At 40.7% G+C, this 17,021-nt stretch overlaps 1 protein-coding gene across 1 annotated transcript; it reads right to left on the bottom strand.

Moving 5' to 3' along the window:
* Positions 1–1,203: 1,203 nt before the first annotated feature.
* On the bottom strand, positions 1,204–16,345 carry PSMA1 (proteasome 20S subunit alpha 1). The gene is made up of 10 exons (XM_047776233.1): positions 16,236–16,345; positions 14,444–14,488; positions 13,747–13,848; positions 13,254–13,357; positions 9,302–9,390; positions 8,345–8,415; positions 7,792–7,921; positions 6,416–6,495; positions 2,856–2,966; positions 1,204–1,572 (listed from the first exon to the last, which is right to left on the bottom strand). Exons 1-10 carry the CDS (start codon positions 16,236–16,238, stop codon positions 1,516–1,518), a joined length of 792 nt encoding a protein of 263 aa, XP_047632189.1. The 5' UTR covers positions 16,239–16,345; the 3' UTR covers positions 1,204–1,515.
* Between the last annotated feature and the right edge of the window lie 676 nt (positions 16,346–17,021).

The following is a 17,021-nucleotide window of genomic DNA, read 5'->3' as shown; positions in this document are numbered from 1 at the left end:
TGAGGGTTTTTTTTGTCTTTTCTAGGACTGCACCTGTGGCACATGGAGGTTCCCAGGCTAGGGGTCCAATCAGAGCTGTAGCTGCTGGCCCATGCCAGAGCCACAGCAACGCTGGATCCGAGCCTCGTCTGCGACCCACACCACAGCTCAGGCAACGCTGGATCCTGAGTGAGGCCAGGGATTGAACCCACCTCATGGTTCCTCAAGTCGGATTCGTTAACCACTGAGCCACAACGGGAACACTTGAGTTTTTTATTTTAATTAAAAAAAAATTTTTTCAGCCATGCCTGTGGCATGCAAAAGTTTCTCAGCCAGGGATGGAACCTGTACCATAGCCGTGATTAACACTGGATCCTTAACCTGCTAGGCTACCAGGGAGCTCCTAATTTAAAAAAAATTTTTATTTATCTATTTTTTAATTTTTAGAGCCACACCTGCAGTATATGGAAGTTCCCAGGCCAGGGGTTGAAAGTGTGCTCCAGCTGCCAGTCTGCACCACAGCCACAGCAATGCCAGATCCAAGCTACATCTGTGACCTATACCACAGCTCATGGCAACACTGAATCCTTAACCTACTGAGAGGCTAGGGATTGAACCTGTGTCCTCATGGATACTAGTCAGGTTCATTACCACTGATCCACAATGGGAACTCCCTACTTTTGTTTTTAAAATCAGATTTCTCATTTCATTTTGCATGATTTAAGACAAAATTGTACTGCAATATCTACCTACAAATCTCATATTAAAAGGAAGCCTAAAGATTATGCTGGAATGGGGCTGAGTAGGATAAGAGGAAATGATGGTTTGGAATTAAAATTTTTCTTTTGCTATTTGTGCAAACATTCCCTATGCTGAGGCCAGAGATATCACTACTGCCACCTACCAGTTGGAAAAAATATCATTCATGTGTTAATAATCTTCCTACTGTAATTGTTAGAAAGTGGTGGTTTCTTAGACTTTAATCAGAATTCCAGGGATGAACCCTGAATCTGTATTCTGGACCAAATCTCCATGGATTTTCATGCAGCCAGTCCGTACATTGGGGAATTAGTATAAGACTGTTATAGATAAGAGGTATTATTTTTCCCGTCAGTAAAAATAAAGGCAGTTTAATTTGGCAAACCTGGTTGACCATACATGACACAGTTGTAATTTCAGACTACTATTTTACTGAAGCTACGTAAAAAACAAAAACCCAATACATTAGCAGGTGAAACAATTTTATTTCACAGTTGTCTTCAAAACCACAAAGACAGTATGTTCTTCATATAAAAACATTAGTACAGATAACTATACTTTCTAGAAAATGATTATACAGACCCTCTAAAGAAAAATGCAACCCATTATATGGCCTTGGTGAAGTTGCTTGGAAAAAAACTCACATCTGAACTGATTCCTAAAACACACTATTACCCCATTCTGTATCTTTTGGTTCAAAGTATAGATTATTGTCATCAGTATTGTGTTTTTGCATTCTTACATGTTTGGTAATACACATACAGACTGGTCTATCATTTAATGTTCCATTGGTTCATCAGCCTTTTCTGCAGGTTCATCAGCAGGTTGAGCAGGCTTAAGAGAGAAGAAAAAAGCAAATATGTAAAAAGAACATCTGACTAATATATAATCACAAATAATATATTGCCAAAAAAATTTATGAGAAAAAAGAGTAGGAGATATTTTGGATACTCAGTTTTAATTCACTGTCCTGTTAAAATTTCTGAACAAAGTTTTGTAAAAAGTATATATAATTTTACAGTTCTGAAAAATGAGGCATCACTGAACTCCAGCATTTCATCATACTTTGTTGTACACAAGAATAAAGGCTTTTCTTTTATTATCACTACAAGCCTTAAAGTACAACTGGCACCATTTGAGACATTCTTTTCCTCTTTAGCACCAATAAACATGGCAAAAATATGATTAAACAAGGCAGCTGTGTGGCACTCCACTGCATTCTTCCCAAAGGTGATGGTTCTTCCCAAGAGCAGTTAAATAATGCATATCTCGCTCCTCCAAATATACCAACAGTATCCTTTTCAAGTTAAAAAAAAAATGCATGCTGTAGAAGAAATTTCTGTACAGCACACTTTCTTTTCAATTACTCAGCTATTCAAACATGTATATAGCAAATGTGTATTCTAAACATGCAACAAAAAAAGACCCATATTTAACCTGAGATTCACCAATACTTCTTGATCCTTTTCTCTGTATTTGTGAAGCTGGTCCCCAATGAATTTTTTCCTGTAGCATCTTGGCTGGCCCTATTGCTTTAACTAATAGAATGTGCCGTGATGCTGTGCCAGTCCTGGGCCTCAAACATAAGAACACCTGGCAATTTTCACTTCTGAACTTTTGAACTTCTGTAGCCTCTGGGCTGCACCCTGCCAGGGACACTCTGGTGAAGGAGAGCCCTGAGACTACATGGACAGAGGCCCAGCCATCCTAGCAGAGGTCCCAGCCTTCTAGCTGTCCCTCTAAGATACCTAGCAAGTGTGATCAAAGAGGACAAATGAGCAAAGCCATCTTGGATGTTCCAGCCCCACCTCCTCAACTGACTGGAACACTGGAGAGAACCCAAGTGAGATGAGCAAAAGAACCATCTAGCTGTGCCTGTCAACCCACAGAACTGAGAAACTGTGACAGATAACCAAATCATCTATCCTTTTTGTGTTTATGGAGATCACTGACCCCTCAGTATTCTACTTTACTCAATTCTTAGTTTTCCTATTGCTTTATGAACAACAAGTCTATCTCAACAATTAAAGACAAAAATGGTAGAATTTACACAGTTGTGGCAGGAAAACAGCAATTTGGGGTAGAACTAAAGCCTCTGGTTATAATTAGTTATGTACCTGTGCCTTTCTCTGTGGTCTTTCTTCAAGACCTTCCAGGAATGGAGACACATCATCATCGTCATAAATCGTAAACTCTAAGTCTTTACCGACAATTCCAATGGAAACATTCTGAGGGGAAAAAAGGGTAAAGATTAAAAATTACGAGAATTAGGTTGGAAAAATGCTTACAATAAAATGTTTGGTGGAAAAAAGAACAATAAAATAGTAAATTCTTGAATGAGACTTAAAAGATACTTAGGGTCAAAAGGAAGAACCCTAGTAAACTTCTGTAATTTGCAGATTTTATTTATTTATTTTTTTGTCTTTTTGCCTTTTCTAGGGCTGCTCCCACAGCATATGGAGGTTCCCAGGCTAGGGGTCGAATCGGAGCTGTACCACTGGCCTACGCCAGAGCCACAGCAACGCCAGATCCGAGCCACGTCTGTGACCTACACCACAGCTCACGGCAATGCTGGATCCTTAACCCACTGAGCAAGGCCAGGAACCTTATGGTTCCTAGTCAGATTCGCTAACCACTGAGCCACGACGGAACTCCTGTAATTTGCAGATTTTAATACTCAATTTTGACAATCATGAACAACCCCGAAGGTCTACATCACCTAGAAATCTGCAACTTGGCCCATAATGAGAATGTGTTGCAAACCAGTGAGAGAGAACAAACCAAGTAGCTAGAAAGCAAGCCTAACTTCTAAGAAATAATCAAATTTGTTCCTTGTGTAAGTTAAGACATGACAGTTCTTAAGGAAATAAGCTTGGGGTTCTCAAGTGTTGAATTTGGCAGGAGCTTGGAACTATGTTACACATGGAAAAATTAGAGAGCAATTCCTTTTTTTCGGCCATATCCACAGCATGTGGCAGTCCCCAGGCTAGGGATCAAACCCATGCCACAGCAGTGACAATGCCAGATCCTTACCCTGCTGAGCCACCAGGCAACTTTTTTTTTTTTTGGGCATTTCTAGGACCGCTTCTGCAGCATGTGGAGGTTGCCAGGCTAGGGGTCTAATCGGAACTAGAGCCGCCAGCCTACAGCACAGCCACAGCAACGCAGGATCTGAGCCTCGTCTGCAACCTACACCACAGCTCACGGCAACGCCAGATCCTTAACCTACTGAGCAAGGCCAGGGATCGAACCCGCAACCTCATGGTTCCTAGTCGGATTCGTTCATCACTTGGCCATGAGTAATTCTTAAAATGATCATTGAACGCTAACTGGTACAAAACAGCTCCTGTAATGTTAAAATTTTAGCAACAACTTAAGGCATTAAGGATAATACAGGGCGTTCTCTGTCATTCAAAAAAAAAAAAAGAAATTAGGGATCCAAGATACCTCAGCAAATTTTTCCAAGTTGTAAATGTCAACAGTAAACTGCATACCTAAATTTTATTTTTTCATTTTTTGGCTGCCCTGCGGCATATGGAGTTTCTGGGCCAGGGATTAGATCAGGGCCGCAATTGAAACTTAGGCCACAGCTGTGGCAATGCAGGATCCTTAACCTACTGTGCCAGGCCAGGGATCAACCTGTGTCCCAGGGCTCCGGCGATGCCACTGATCCCATTGTACCACAGCAGGAACTCTCCAAATTTTAAAAACAATTTTAGGTACTTTCCTAATTTTTAAAAAAGAATATTATTTTTATTATAGGAAAAGATGTTACAAAGATTATAGAGGCCATGAAGTTTCACATTCATATTAAATATTAATTATCCAGTCATTATAGCAAAATAGATTTCATAACATGCTGACTAATCTCATGTTGTTGATTATTAACCTCTAGAAGGCTGTTAGTGGTTCCTGCATTATATTATACTACATGGGTCCCTAGATCACTCAGTCTCCCCTTTCTGGACCAACTCTAACATTCTCCATTCTCCCTGAAGCTCAAAACCTTGCTCCTATTTTACTGAGAAAATAGAATGAAATAGAAGAGAATGTTCACAAGCTCCCAACAATATCCTCTCTTTCCTATATCTATGTCCCTAGATTCTCTTTCTCCCTGTTATTAGGAATGAATAGTCCCATTTTCTCTCTTTATACTGGATTATTCTTAAATATCTTAAATATCAAATGTGCAGTAGTTTCCCCTATCTTAAAAACCCCAAATGACAAAACCCCCTTTTTTCACTACACTCTCTTCCAGCGACCACACCATCTCTCTGGACTGGTAAGAAAATCTCCAAAGAGCTATCTCCAATTTTTCTCCTCTTGTCTTCTCCTGACTCCATTCCTATCAGGCTTTAGCTCCATTATTCCCTTAAGATTGTCTAGTCAAGTCCCATGCTAATTTAATGGTTAATTCTCAATCCACATCTTCCATGGTCTATTAGTAACTTTTCATTCTCTTCTCCTTGAAGGACAATTGGCCCCTTTATCTATAGGTTCTGCACCCTTAGATTCAAAAACACTTGGAAAAAATATTCAGATCAAAAATACTTGGAAAAAAAATTCCAGAAAGTTCCAAAACGCAGAACTTGAATTTGTTGTACACTGGCAACTATATATATAGCACTTACACTGCATTTACAAATATTTACATATATTATATTAGGTATTATAAGTAATTTAGAGATGATTTCAAGTATACAGGAGGATAGGTATAGGTTACACGCAAATACTACATCACTATGTATAAGGGACTTGGGCATCTGCAGATTTTAGTATCCACAGAGGATTTATTATATTTACTATATATTCCCACTGCCTACTGCCTGCACATGATAGGTGCTTAATATATTTATGTTAACTGAATTAATAATATGAAGAAAATTCCTATAGCTTGAAGAAATGAAGGCCATTCTATGTCAGACTTACTGGTTTTATTGCTCTATACCAAAAAAGAATTTTTTTTTTGTCTTTTGTCTTTTTAGGGCTGTACCTGAGGCACATGGAGGTTCCCAGGCTAGGAGTCAAATCAGAGCTATAGCTGCCAGCCTATGTCACAGCCACAGCAATGCCAAATCCAAGCTGCATCTGCAACCTATGCCATAGCTCATGGAAATGCCAGATCTTTAACCCACTAAGTGAGGCCAGGGATCCAACCTGCGTCCTCATGGATCCTAGTCAGATGCATTTCCATTGAGCCACGACAGGAACTCCCAAAAAAGAAATGTTTAAAAATCATTTCAGGAGTTCCCGTCGTGGCGCAGTGGTTAACAAATCCGACTAGGAACCATGAGGTTGCGGGTTCGGTCCCTGCCCTTGCTCAGTGGGTTAACGATCCTGCGTTGCCGTGAGCTGTAGTGTAGGTTGCAGACACGGCTCGGATCCTGCATTGCTGTGGCTCTGGCGTAGGCCGGTGGCTACAGCTCCGATTCAACCCCTAGCCTGGGAACCTCCAAGCCTGGGAACCTCCATATGCCGCGGGAGCGGCCCAAAGAAATAGCAAAAAGACAAAAAAAAATAAAAAATAAAAATCATTTCAAAATCAGTCACTTGGTGAATAACTTAAAGAATGAGCCAAGGCAACCATCTCCCAAATTAAAGGAGTATAAGTATACACACCTATATTACTTACATTTATGCAATGGTGGTATCTACAATTGGAAAATGTGGTATTTACCTTTGTAGTTAGGTCCTGTTCTGCAGGCAGGGTCTCCCGTAAGGCTCTCAAACCATGCTTAACCAGTTCATTCAAATTGCCTAAATGTAATAAATTAACAATTATTTCTTAATTCCATTTTCATGGTAGGATTCTTTTATTTATTAGATATATAGTCTAAAATCATGGTTTCAGTCACATACTAAATACAATAAAAAAAGCCAAGAGTTTAATATCTGGCTATATAATCTTCTAATAATAACCATACTGCTATCATTTTATTTAATGAGAGGATACATAATTTCTGTTACTAAGTGTAACCTTTTCTTATGCTAAGTTAAATCAAAATTCCAATTCACGAATGATACAACTCAAGGTTTTGCAGAATGTATTCTGTGGAATGTTAGTCACAGTATTTTCTCTTTGTAAAAGGAGTCTGCAAATCCTTTTATGTGGCCATTATTACAGTGCTACCAAAAGTACACAAAGACATGACAAGAAAACAAAACTATAGGATCAATATTCCTTATGAAAATATCCACAGAAAACCTCAACAAAATATCAGCAAACTGAATTCAGCAATATTTATGTTTATATAAATATTTTATATATCTTTATAACTTATATACCCTGACCAAGAGGAATTTATCTCAGAAATGCAAAGCTGGTTTAACATTCAAAAGTCAGGGCATTCCCTGGTGGTCTAGTGGTTAGGATTTGGTGCTTTCATTGCTATGGCCTGAGTTCAGTCCCTGCTCTGGGAACTGAGATCCCACATCAAGCCATTGCAGTGGTCAACAAACAAACAAAACATTCAAAAGTCAATTAGTGCAATAAACTACAACAGAATGAAGGGGGGAAAAAAAACATGATTACTTTAACAGATGCATAAAAGGCATGTTTTAAAATCTAAGACCCTTGCATAAGCAAAGCACCTGAAAACCTGCCCTATCACACCTTACAGCTTTTACCTTTCTTTGCCACAACACTGACTTCTTGTTTATAAACTACTTAACGCAGAAATGTCTGTATGGCTAAAAACAAGAATCACGGAAAACTAAAAGCTATAAACAGAACTTACAGCTGGTAGCTAATACAGTGGGTCTCAACTCTGGCTGAGCCACACTTGCCACACTCACTTCAGACCAATTGAATCAAGAATCTTTACAGTTAAGGACATGCTATTCGTACTGTGAAAAAGTCCTTGTGGTGACTAAAACTACTGTGGTAGTCAGAGAAAGTAAAAACTGGTATGCATAAAAGAAATAATAAACACTTCATGGGCTTAACTTTTTAAAAAAATTCTTTCTATAAAGCTGATAGTTTTCTTCATTTAGAATGCTGTGTTTATTCACCATATAAAAATTGGAGGGGGCAAAAAAAAAAAAATCACTTACATTCCATAAACTCCGACATATGTCTCTCCAAGTAAGTACGAGCTGATTGAGAACGAGCTCCAATGGACATGGCTCTGCAGTCGAAATAGTTAGCAGATGGACAAGTCTGGAAAATGTGAGGGCCCATATCCTATAAATAGAAGAAAAATAGACTATGTAAATCTGACTTTGAGCTAAAAATTGGAAAATTTCTGGTCAGTTTTAAAAAATTATTAAAATAGGAGTTCCCGTCGTGGCGCAGTGGTTAACGAATCCGACTAGGAACCATGAGGTTGCGGGTTCGGTCCCTGCCCTTGCTCAGTGGGTTAATGATCCGGCGTTGCCGTGAGCTGTGGTGTAGGTTGCAGACGCGGTTCGGATCCCGCATTGCTGTGGCTCTGGCGTAGGCCGGTGGCTACAGCTCCGATTCAACCCCTAGCCTGGGAACCTCCAAGCCTGGGAACCTCCATATGCCGCGGGAGCGGCCCAAGAAATAGCAACAACAACAACAACAACAACAACAAAAGACAAAAAGACAAAAAAAAATTATTAAAATATAACATTATGAACTTACATCATAACCAGCAATAAGTAGCCCAACACCATACGGTCTCCGGCCATATCGTTGCGTTGGTATCTGGGTTTCTTAAACTAGTTAAAGAGTCCATTCTAACAAGGAATAAAGTAATATCTTTATTTTCAAATTATACATTATTAACAAAGAGATTTGATTGCTTAATTGCTGCATAATCCACTACAGAAAGAATAAAACAGAAAAACATTTCCTTCTTTTGCTTTTCTTTTTTTTTTCTTTTGTCTTTTGAGGGCCACACCTGAGGCATAAGGAGGTTCCCAGGCTAGGAGTCCAATCCGAGCTACAGCTGCCGGCCTACACCACAGCCATAGCAATTCGGGATCCGAGCCGTGTCTGTATCAGAGCTCACGGCAATGCCAGATCCTTAACCCGCTGAGCGAGGCCAGGGGTCAAACCCATGTCCTCATAGATACTAGTCAGGTTCGTTAACCACTGAGCCATGATGGGAACTCCCAGAGAAATATTTCTATGGTCTAGTACTAGAAATACGTTTGAGTATCTACCAAATCCAATGTGAGTGCTAGCAAAATGACCTTCTCTGATGAAGAGAATCTTTCATTTTGGATACAATGGGCAAGGATTTTTGAGGAACATCAGGAACCATCAATAAAAAACCTTAAATCTCTAAAAATGATGCTTAGTTCTTCTGAAATTGGGCGTATCCATATCTGGAAAATATCAATTGCTTACTTACAAGGGCTGATAAAACCCAGCACCTTATTTAGAACCCACTGTTCCAAAGTAAAACTTTCTACAACCCTCCTTCTAAAAATTTTAAACATTGTTATTGAAAAGTGACTACCTTAAATTTTTCACAATCTTACCTATGTTATGCATTGTCATATTCCTAATAAGTAACATAAAGATTAAGCATAAATTTTTTTTCAAAGTCCACATTCATAAATGCTAAAATAAATGCATAAATAAAAAGGATACTGCTTCCAATTAGAGATACAAGACGAGACACAGGCAGAGGTCTGTCAAATACAAATCTGGAATCCAAACACTCCTGACGCATAAAATTACTGAAAAAGAAACAAGAAAAATTAGTAATTTAAAATCAGTTATTCTAATCTAAATAAAGGAATTTGATTTTTTCTTTGCCTTCTTCTAGACATTTATATGAATTATATCTATATAAGGGAACCATAAAGACATGGCCACAAGGATCCTTTTTTTTTTTGGTCTTTTCAGGGCTGCACCCACAGCATATGGAGGTTCCCAGGCTAGGGGTCAAATCGGAGCTATAGCCACTGGCCTACACCACAGCCACAGCAATGAAGGACCAGAGCTGCACCTGCAATCTACACCACAGCTCACGGCAGTGCCAAATCCTTAACCCACTGTGCGAGGCCAGGGATCAAACACTCATCCTCATGGATGCAAGTCAGATTCACTTCTGCGGTGCCACAATGGAAACTCCAAGGACGCATTTTTTTATACCAACTCTCCTTCTAAATTTTAAATGTTCTGTTTGAAAAGTGACTAATCTTAAAGTTTTCATAATCTCACGTTTATAATTAAATGTTTCTTAGCTATAGATAAGCTTTGTCTCACAGCACTTTATAGAATAGAGAAGGGTAAGCAAGAGAAAAAGAACAATCTCTCTTCTTTTACCCTTGCCACTGTCAACAAGACTGTTCATTCAAAAGACTGTCTTGAACTAGCAAAAACAATACTTTTTTTCATGAAAGCTGACAAAAAATTCCCCAATACAGCCAATACAAGAAATAGAATCCATTCCAAGGTATCTCTTAACATTAGCCTGCCAACATTACTTCTATCCGAAAGGAATACTTTAGAGGAGATACCAGACACCAGACTGTTGAGTCTCACTGTTAAACTTGACAAGATTCAAGCAAGTATAACACCGAGGAAAAGGAGATTCATGTTTTACAATTAAAGCCAAGAGGATAAATAAGAAATAGGTACGCAGAGTTCCCACTGTGGCTCAGAGGGTTAAGAACCTGACTAGTATCCATGAGGATGTGGGTTTGATCCCTGGCCTCGCTCAGTGGGTTAAGGATCTGGCGTTGCCACAAGCTGTGGTATAGGTGGCAGATGTGGCTTGGATCCTGGGTTGTTGTGGCTCTGGCGTAGGCCAGCAGCTGCAGCTCGGAATCAGCTCCTAGCCTGGGCCCTTCCACATGCCACAGCTGTGGCCCTAAAAGAGAAAAAAAAGAAAAAAGAAACAGCTCTGCATTTTTCTTTCATCTTGCTTTGTTTAGCTTACATGAATGTCACATCTGATGATCAAATGCTGGCTGCAGAAACCAAACTACTTGTTCACTACTTTAAGTTCACTTCCCAAGGCTGTCTAAAACTGCACTGCCCTATAATATGGCAGGTACTAATCACATGTGACTAGTGAGCACTGAAAAAGTGGCTAGTCTGACTTGAGATATAACTACAAAATAAACATGAAATTTCAAAGACTTAATAAAAAAAACAATGTAAACTATTTCATTAACAAAGTTTTTATGTTGATTACATGTGACACAACAATACTTTGGATAGATTGGGTTAAATAAAATGTTTGACAATGCAACATATTTTAAAACAGCTAAAAGAAACCAGTAATGCTATCACTATGTTGCTGACCTAAGAGAACAAGGAGCTTGCCAGACAACTTGAAAATTTAAACATTAGCATTATTATTTACCCTTAGTGTTTATATTCTTTCTTTCCTAATTAAAAATCACAGACTTAAGTGATTACTTTCCCCTTACTACCTCCCACACAACACCTGAAAGACACTGTGGGCCAAGAGGAAAATAAAGAACTCTTGGCTCTGGCTATTGCCAGGACTAGAGTGGCTGGTTCTAGCAGTGACACAGAGCTCAGAGTGGCTGAGACCCTGTGAGGTAATGACAGAGCCAGGGCAAATAGGAGGAGCAGGGGGTCTTTTCACTCCTGCCCAGGAAGCTGGTGGTGCAGCCAGTAGATGTGACTGCCCACTAAGCGCAAAGCAGTAGCAATTAACAAAATCGAACATGCTAACAAGAGCACCTGGGTGGTACCAAGTGTGAGCCTTGGGAAGTTTGGGAACGCCTCATCAAAACAACCAGGCGTCAATGACCAAAATCAACAGCAACAGGACTCTAGACCAACTGTAATACAGGCCTCCTCCCAGGGGCCCCTATTTACGTTCCCTATTTCTAAGGTGGAGGAGAAAGGGAAACAAAGTCTCCAGAACCACAAGTGGCAAACCAGCAGCACACCTGATGGTTTTCAATACTGGCTGAACACAATTACTGTGTTCCCAGCCCTGGGTGATGGAGGGGCAAGGGGCAGAGTGCAGCAGCCACTCACTCATGCCACAGCCTCAACCTTGGATTCCGATTTGCTCCAAGTTCCTCTGCAAAGACATCTCACAGGCCATTGAGAGCAGTGAGGGAAGAGTCTGGGTTCTGGCAGCGTTGAGTCCAACCACCAATCTACTCCACATCCCCAGGCAACACACTGAGTTGCATGCCTTAGGGTCCTATCATGGGCCATGCCCCCTCACGGTAGCTCTGTGATCACCGCAGGGGACTGATATACTGGGACTGTCAACTGTGCAGGTGCTATTTACAGGTATGAAATGATTATCATTTAGGCCTCATTCAATCCAATAAATGTTTACAAAGTTACAATAGGGGAAGATTTTAAGAACCAAAAAAAAAAAGGACCCTTTGTCAAGTGCTCTACATGTTAGGCTAATTATCAATAAAATACTAAGAAAATTAGGAGTTTAAATAATTAGACCAATATCAGATACTAAGTGCTAAAAGTGGGAACTAGGAGTTGCCATTGTGGCTCAGCAGAGGATGTTGGTTCAATCCTTGGCCTTGCTCAGTGTGTTAAGGATCTGGCATTGCCATGAGTTGTGGGGTAGGTCACAGACAGATCTCAGATCTGGCATTGTTGTGGCTGTGGCTGTGGTGTAGGCCAGCAGCTGCAGCTCTGATTTGACCCCTAGCCTGGAAACTTCCATATACCTCAAATGCCACCCTAAAAAGCAAAAAAATAAAAATAAAATAAAAAACAAAGGAGTTCCCGTCATGGCTCAGAAGAAATGAATCTGACTAGCATCCATGGCGACTCAAGTTCAATCCCTGGCCTTGCTCAGTGGTTTAAGGATCCAGCGTTGCCATGAGCTGTGGCGTAGGTCGCAGATGCAGCTCAAATCTGGCATTACCATGGCTGTGTTGCAGGCTGGCGGTTACAGCTTGGTTCAACCCCTAGCCTGCGAACCTCCATATGCCACGGATTCAGCCCTAAAAAGTCAATAAAAACAATAAACAAATAAATAAAAGTGGAAACTAAAGTCTGTGTGATTCCAAAATGTCAGTTCTTCATTTACATAATGCCTCTCAAATAGAAATAATCTCTATCTGGTCCCATACAGAAGTATACCTGTTACTCTCCACTTTCTTCTGTGTATTAGACATAGAGCTGATTCTAATTTCCTAGAAGATGAGATCTATATCTCATTCACGTTTTACACCCTGCAGCATCCAGTACTGAGCTTTGCAAAAAATAAACATCAAATAAATACTGGTGTATTAGAGAAAGCAAAGGTGGTTCATCTGATCCTCGCAAACCTAACAAAAGTGTCAAGCTCTTCTCAGACATAATATCAAACACTATACACTGAGTTAACAAGTATCACATCATTGAATGACTTCTCAAAGGCATTAATATTAGTATGGCTAATTCTATTAGTTACTACACAGAGGATCAAGAAATGGGATACTGAGTAACTGAGCCCAACTTCACTAAGGTATACACAATCTTGTAAATATTCTGGCAGAATAGAATACCTGTAAAACACCTGGATCTTTTCTAGAATATAATCAATTATGAATCAAGAGATGTTTCCTTTGTTTTTCATGATCATACTCACCATAACAGTCTAGCATCGGCAGTAAGTCCCGCAATTGAGATACCGATATGGTTATCAACATGGAGGATTTTTTTCTGATGAGCTGCAAGTTCTGATTGTGCCCTCTAGATAGACATTATTTAAGACAGAAAAACAAGTTTATAATTTATTATCTACACAGTGAGACTTACATTTGATAGTTGGGTTTTTTTGTTGTTGTTTTTTGTTTGGCTTTTTAGGGCCACACCTGCAGCATATAGAGTTCCATGCTAGGGGCTGAATTGGAGCTGCAGCTGCTGGCCTACACCACAGCCACAGCATCAAAGGATCCTAGTTGTGTCTGTGACCTATACCTCAGCTCACGGCAATGCCGGATCCTTGACCCACTAAGTGAGGCTAGGGATCGAACCCACATCCTCATAGATACTAGTCCGATTTGTTACCGCTGAGCCACAATGGGAACTCCCAGTAGCTCTTTTTTAAAAGAGGAAGATATATTTATTGCTTTACTCACCTTCAATGCAACCAGCACTGCATGGGTTTTTGATTTCAGACCAACTGTTGCTGAACCTTGTTTGACGGCTTCCATTGCATATTCAATTTGATGAATCCTGCCCTAAAAAGAAAAAAAACCCAATACACCTTAGAGTCATTGTACAAGACCCTTTCATGGATTTAAAATTAACTTAGAGGGGACGGGGGAGGGAGTAGGATGGACTGGGAGTGTGGGGTTAGTAGATGCAAACTATTACATTTAGAATGGATAAGCAATGACATCCTACTATATAGCACAGGAAACTATATCCAACCTCTTGGGACAGAACACGATGGAAGTAATACAAGAAAAAGAATGTGTGTGTGTGTATATATATATATATATATATATATATATATATATATATGGATGATTGGGTCACTTTGCTGTACCGCAGAAATTAGTACAACGTTGTAAAACAACTATATTTTTAAACAATTATATTTTTAAAAAATGACATAAATATCCCCATATGATCAAATGCAGAAAAAAAATTAACTCAGAGATCCCAAATTTCAGGTAAGAATAGCTAAACCTCAAACGATGTTCTTCAAAACTAGGAAACTTACAGGAATGTCTAAAATGATTATATTTTCTCACAGCATACTATCCAAAACATTTTTACAAGTTGCAGCCACCAAAAGCAACTTTGTAGAAACAGTATAAAACATTTTACCTGAGGGCTCCAAACAGTGACATCATTGTCATACTGGTTGCGAAACTGAAAGTAAATGAAAAAAAATCTGTTAATACACGAACATTACAAAACCCAAATCTTAACAAGCTCTATCACTCAAAATGTTTTCTGGAGTTCCCATCGTGGCTCATTGGTAACAAACCCAACGAGTATCCATCAGGACAAGGGTTTGATTCCTGGCCTTGCTCAATGGATTAAGGATCCGGCATTGACATGAGCTGTGGCAAAGGTCACAGATTCCAGCTGCTGCTCTGACTGGACCCCTATGGAACTTCCATATGCCCTGGGTGCAGCCCTAAAAAGCAAAAAAAAAAAAAAAAGAAAATAATAATAATAATAATTTTCTAGTCTATTTCCATCCAACATTAATGAAAGGTTGTTACTGCAACCTCATTGGAAGATTTCTACTGTACTTAGTTGCAAGCCAATTTTACATTTACAAGGAGCTTGTGAGGGAGGGGAGAGCAGAGCCAGATGGGACCTATCTTCCCAAATTCCAATTCTACCACTGTCCATTGCACTGCCTTTGAGTTCAGTCAATTACTAAAGTTCCTATGTGTCCACTCTCCTTTCTATCTTTGGCTTATTCTCTTCCCTGATACCAAGACCTAATACGATCAAAAGCATTCCTCTTCCTTGGAGTTCCTGTCGTGGCTCAGTTGTTAACGAATCCAACTAGGAACCATGAGGTTGCGGGTTCCATCCCTGGCCTTGCTCAGTGGGATAAGGATCTGGCGCCTCTGTGAGTTGTGGTGTAGGTCGCAGACGAGGCTCGGATCCTGCGTTGCTGTGGCTCTAGCGTAGGCCGGGGCTACAGCTCCGATTAGATTAGACCCCTAGCCTGGGAACCTAGAAAATGCAAAAAGACAAAAAAAAAAAAGCATTCCTTTTCCTTAAATACCTCAAATGTCTACCTCTTGAAGCCTTCTCCACCTTTCCTCCCCAAATCCCAAAACATACTCCTACTATTCCTTTATCTACACCTTTTTTTCGACCTTATATTACGATTAGAGACGTGTCTGATTTATCTTTGAACCTTCACTGTAGTTAAAACAGTGCATTTAAAACATTCTTATAGAATGAGTACACACAAGAATGTCCCCAGAAAGTGGACACAAATAGCCACAGCGACGGACCCATTACAGCTTTAAAGACAGCTTAAAATGAGTCTGCCAGCACAGTACTTGGGAGCCCAATCATTAGGGTGAGAAGGCTGACTGCTGGAATGGTAGACATAGGACTGGAAGCTCTGAGCCCTATATTGTAACCCTTATTCTATCACTTCTATCAGCTTCAGTTTACTCTTTCGTAAAAATACCTAACTGGATAAGTGACTGAAAAAAGGCCTTTTCTGATTGAGCTCTAAAAGAGAATTGAGCTCTCAACTCTGCTATTGGCTATACAGGGAGATTCCAAAAGTCAAATCCCAATTTTTCCTTTCTCCCACACAGAGCACTAGGGGCCCCTCTGGACCGCTCGGAATCTACTCGACTGAAGGAAACTGAGGGGCGAACTCGGCTAGCAGACCGAGGAGGTATTGTTCAAGGCCGGATGGAAAGCGAAACAAACCCAGGGGAAAGGCCGCACCGACTACCGACTTCCCCTGTGCCGGCCAGGCCAGAGATGCTGAATCACTCCAGAACCCCCCATCGACTGAGGTTCCCATGTCCCATAGCCCCGGCCCGCTCTAAGAATGACAGAGAGGCCACTCGCCAACCCCCAGCCAGCGGGCCTGTGCCCCAACCCTGTTTGAGCTCGGAATCCAACGCACCATGGTTCCGGCGAGAGCCTAGTCACGGCCTCCGGTAAACCTGCAGATCGAGGAGCGCTGCCGAAACTACCGCTCGGCGATCTACAGAGAAGTCTGTGGGACTATGCGTTGGCGCAGGGTAGAGCAGTCTATTCTAGAGATAGCGATAGGCTTCCGGCGCTTCCCCGCCCTCAAAGCTCTCCGCCGGCTCGGGAGTGGGCGGGGCCTGGGAAATCTGAGAAACTCACATTGGCGGGAAAACTTGGGCCAGGAACGCCCGCGGGAGCTAATAGCCGCTGGGTGGCCACTATCAAGTCGCCTTTCTTGGATCCTCAGAGAAGTTACCTGTGAGCTGTAGATTCCTGTCAGTTTCTCACCGGCCCGGCCGGATGCACCCGAGATTCCTGGTGTACTGCTTAGCCTCTCATTCAGCGTCCACAGAGATTTGTGGTGTTGGGTAGCGAGAAGAACAGGACTGCAAAAAAAGACCACAAATAATGGTCCATTTCTTCTTGTCAACGGTACTCTTCCTGGAGTATCTTGTTTCTGGACATGCTTTTCTTTCTACTTTGGAATCCTTTTCCTTACTCCTTGGAGAACTCATTTTCCAGGCGTTGTTGTCACTGATCACTATCATTATTATCAGACTTTAAACTTTTTGAGGGCATTAATGTCTTTGCCGTCAAAACCAAGCACGATGCCTGAAAGAATAGGCAACTGAGGGACATTTTCTTCCGAAATACGTATTTTCCTTTTTGCGAGCATCTTTTAGTAAATCCTCAGAGAAAATAGTTTAGGATAGCTCTA

This window comes from Phacochoerus africanus, chromosome 4 (genome assembly GCF_016906955.1).
Source record: "Phacochoerus africanus isolate WHEZ1 chromosome 4, ROS_Pafr_v1, whole genome shotgun sequence".
In the NCBI taxonomy this organism is placed as follows: domain Eukaryota; kingdom Metazoa; phylum Chordata; class Mammalia; order Artiodactyla; family Suidae; genus Phacochoerus; species Phacochoerus africanus.
Note: the sequence above shows the minus strand (reverse complement) of the source record. Positions and strands in the feature narration are given on the sequence as shown.

What these genes read in the sequence shown, in the direction of transcription:
- PSMA1 (XM_047776233.1), bottom strand. An exon ending in CAGTGCTGGTTGCATTGAAG is followed by an intron (nt 13,358 to 13,746) that starts GTGAGTAAAGCA and finishes ATGTCTATCTAG; the next exon opens with AGGGCACAATCAGAACTTGC. An exon ending in GACCACAGAGAAAGGCACAG is followed by an intron (nt 1,573 to 2,855) that starts GTACATAACTAA and finishes TTCTCTCTTAAG; the next exon opens with CCTGCTCAACCTGCTGATGA.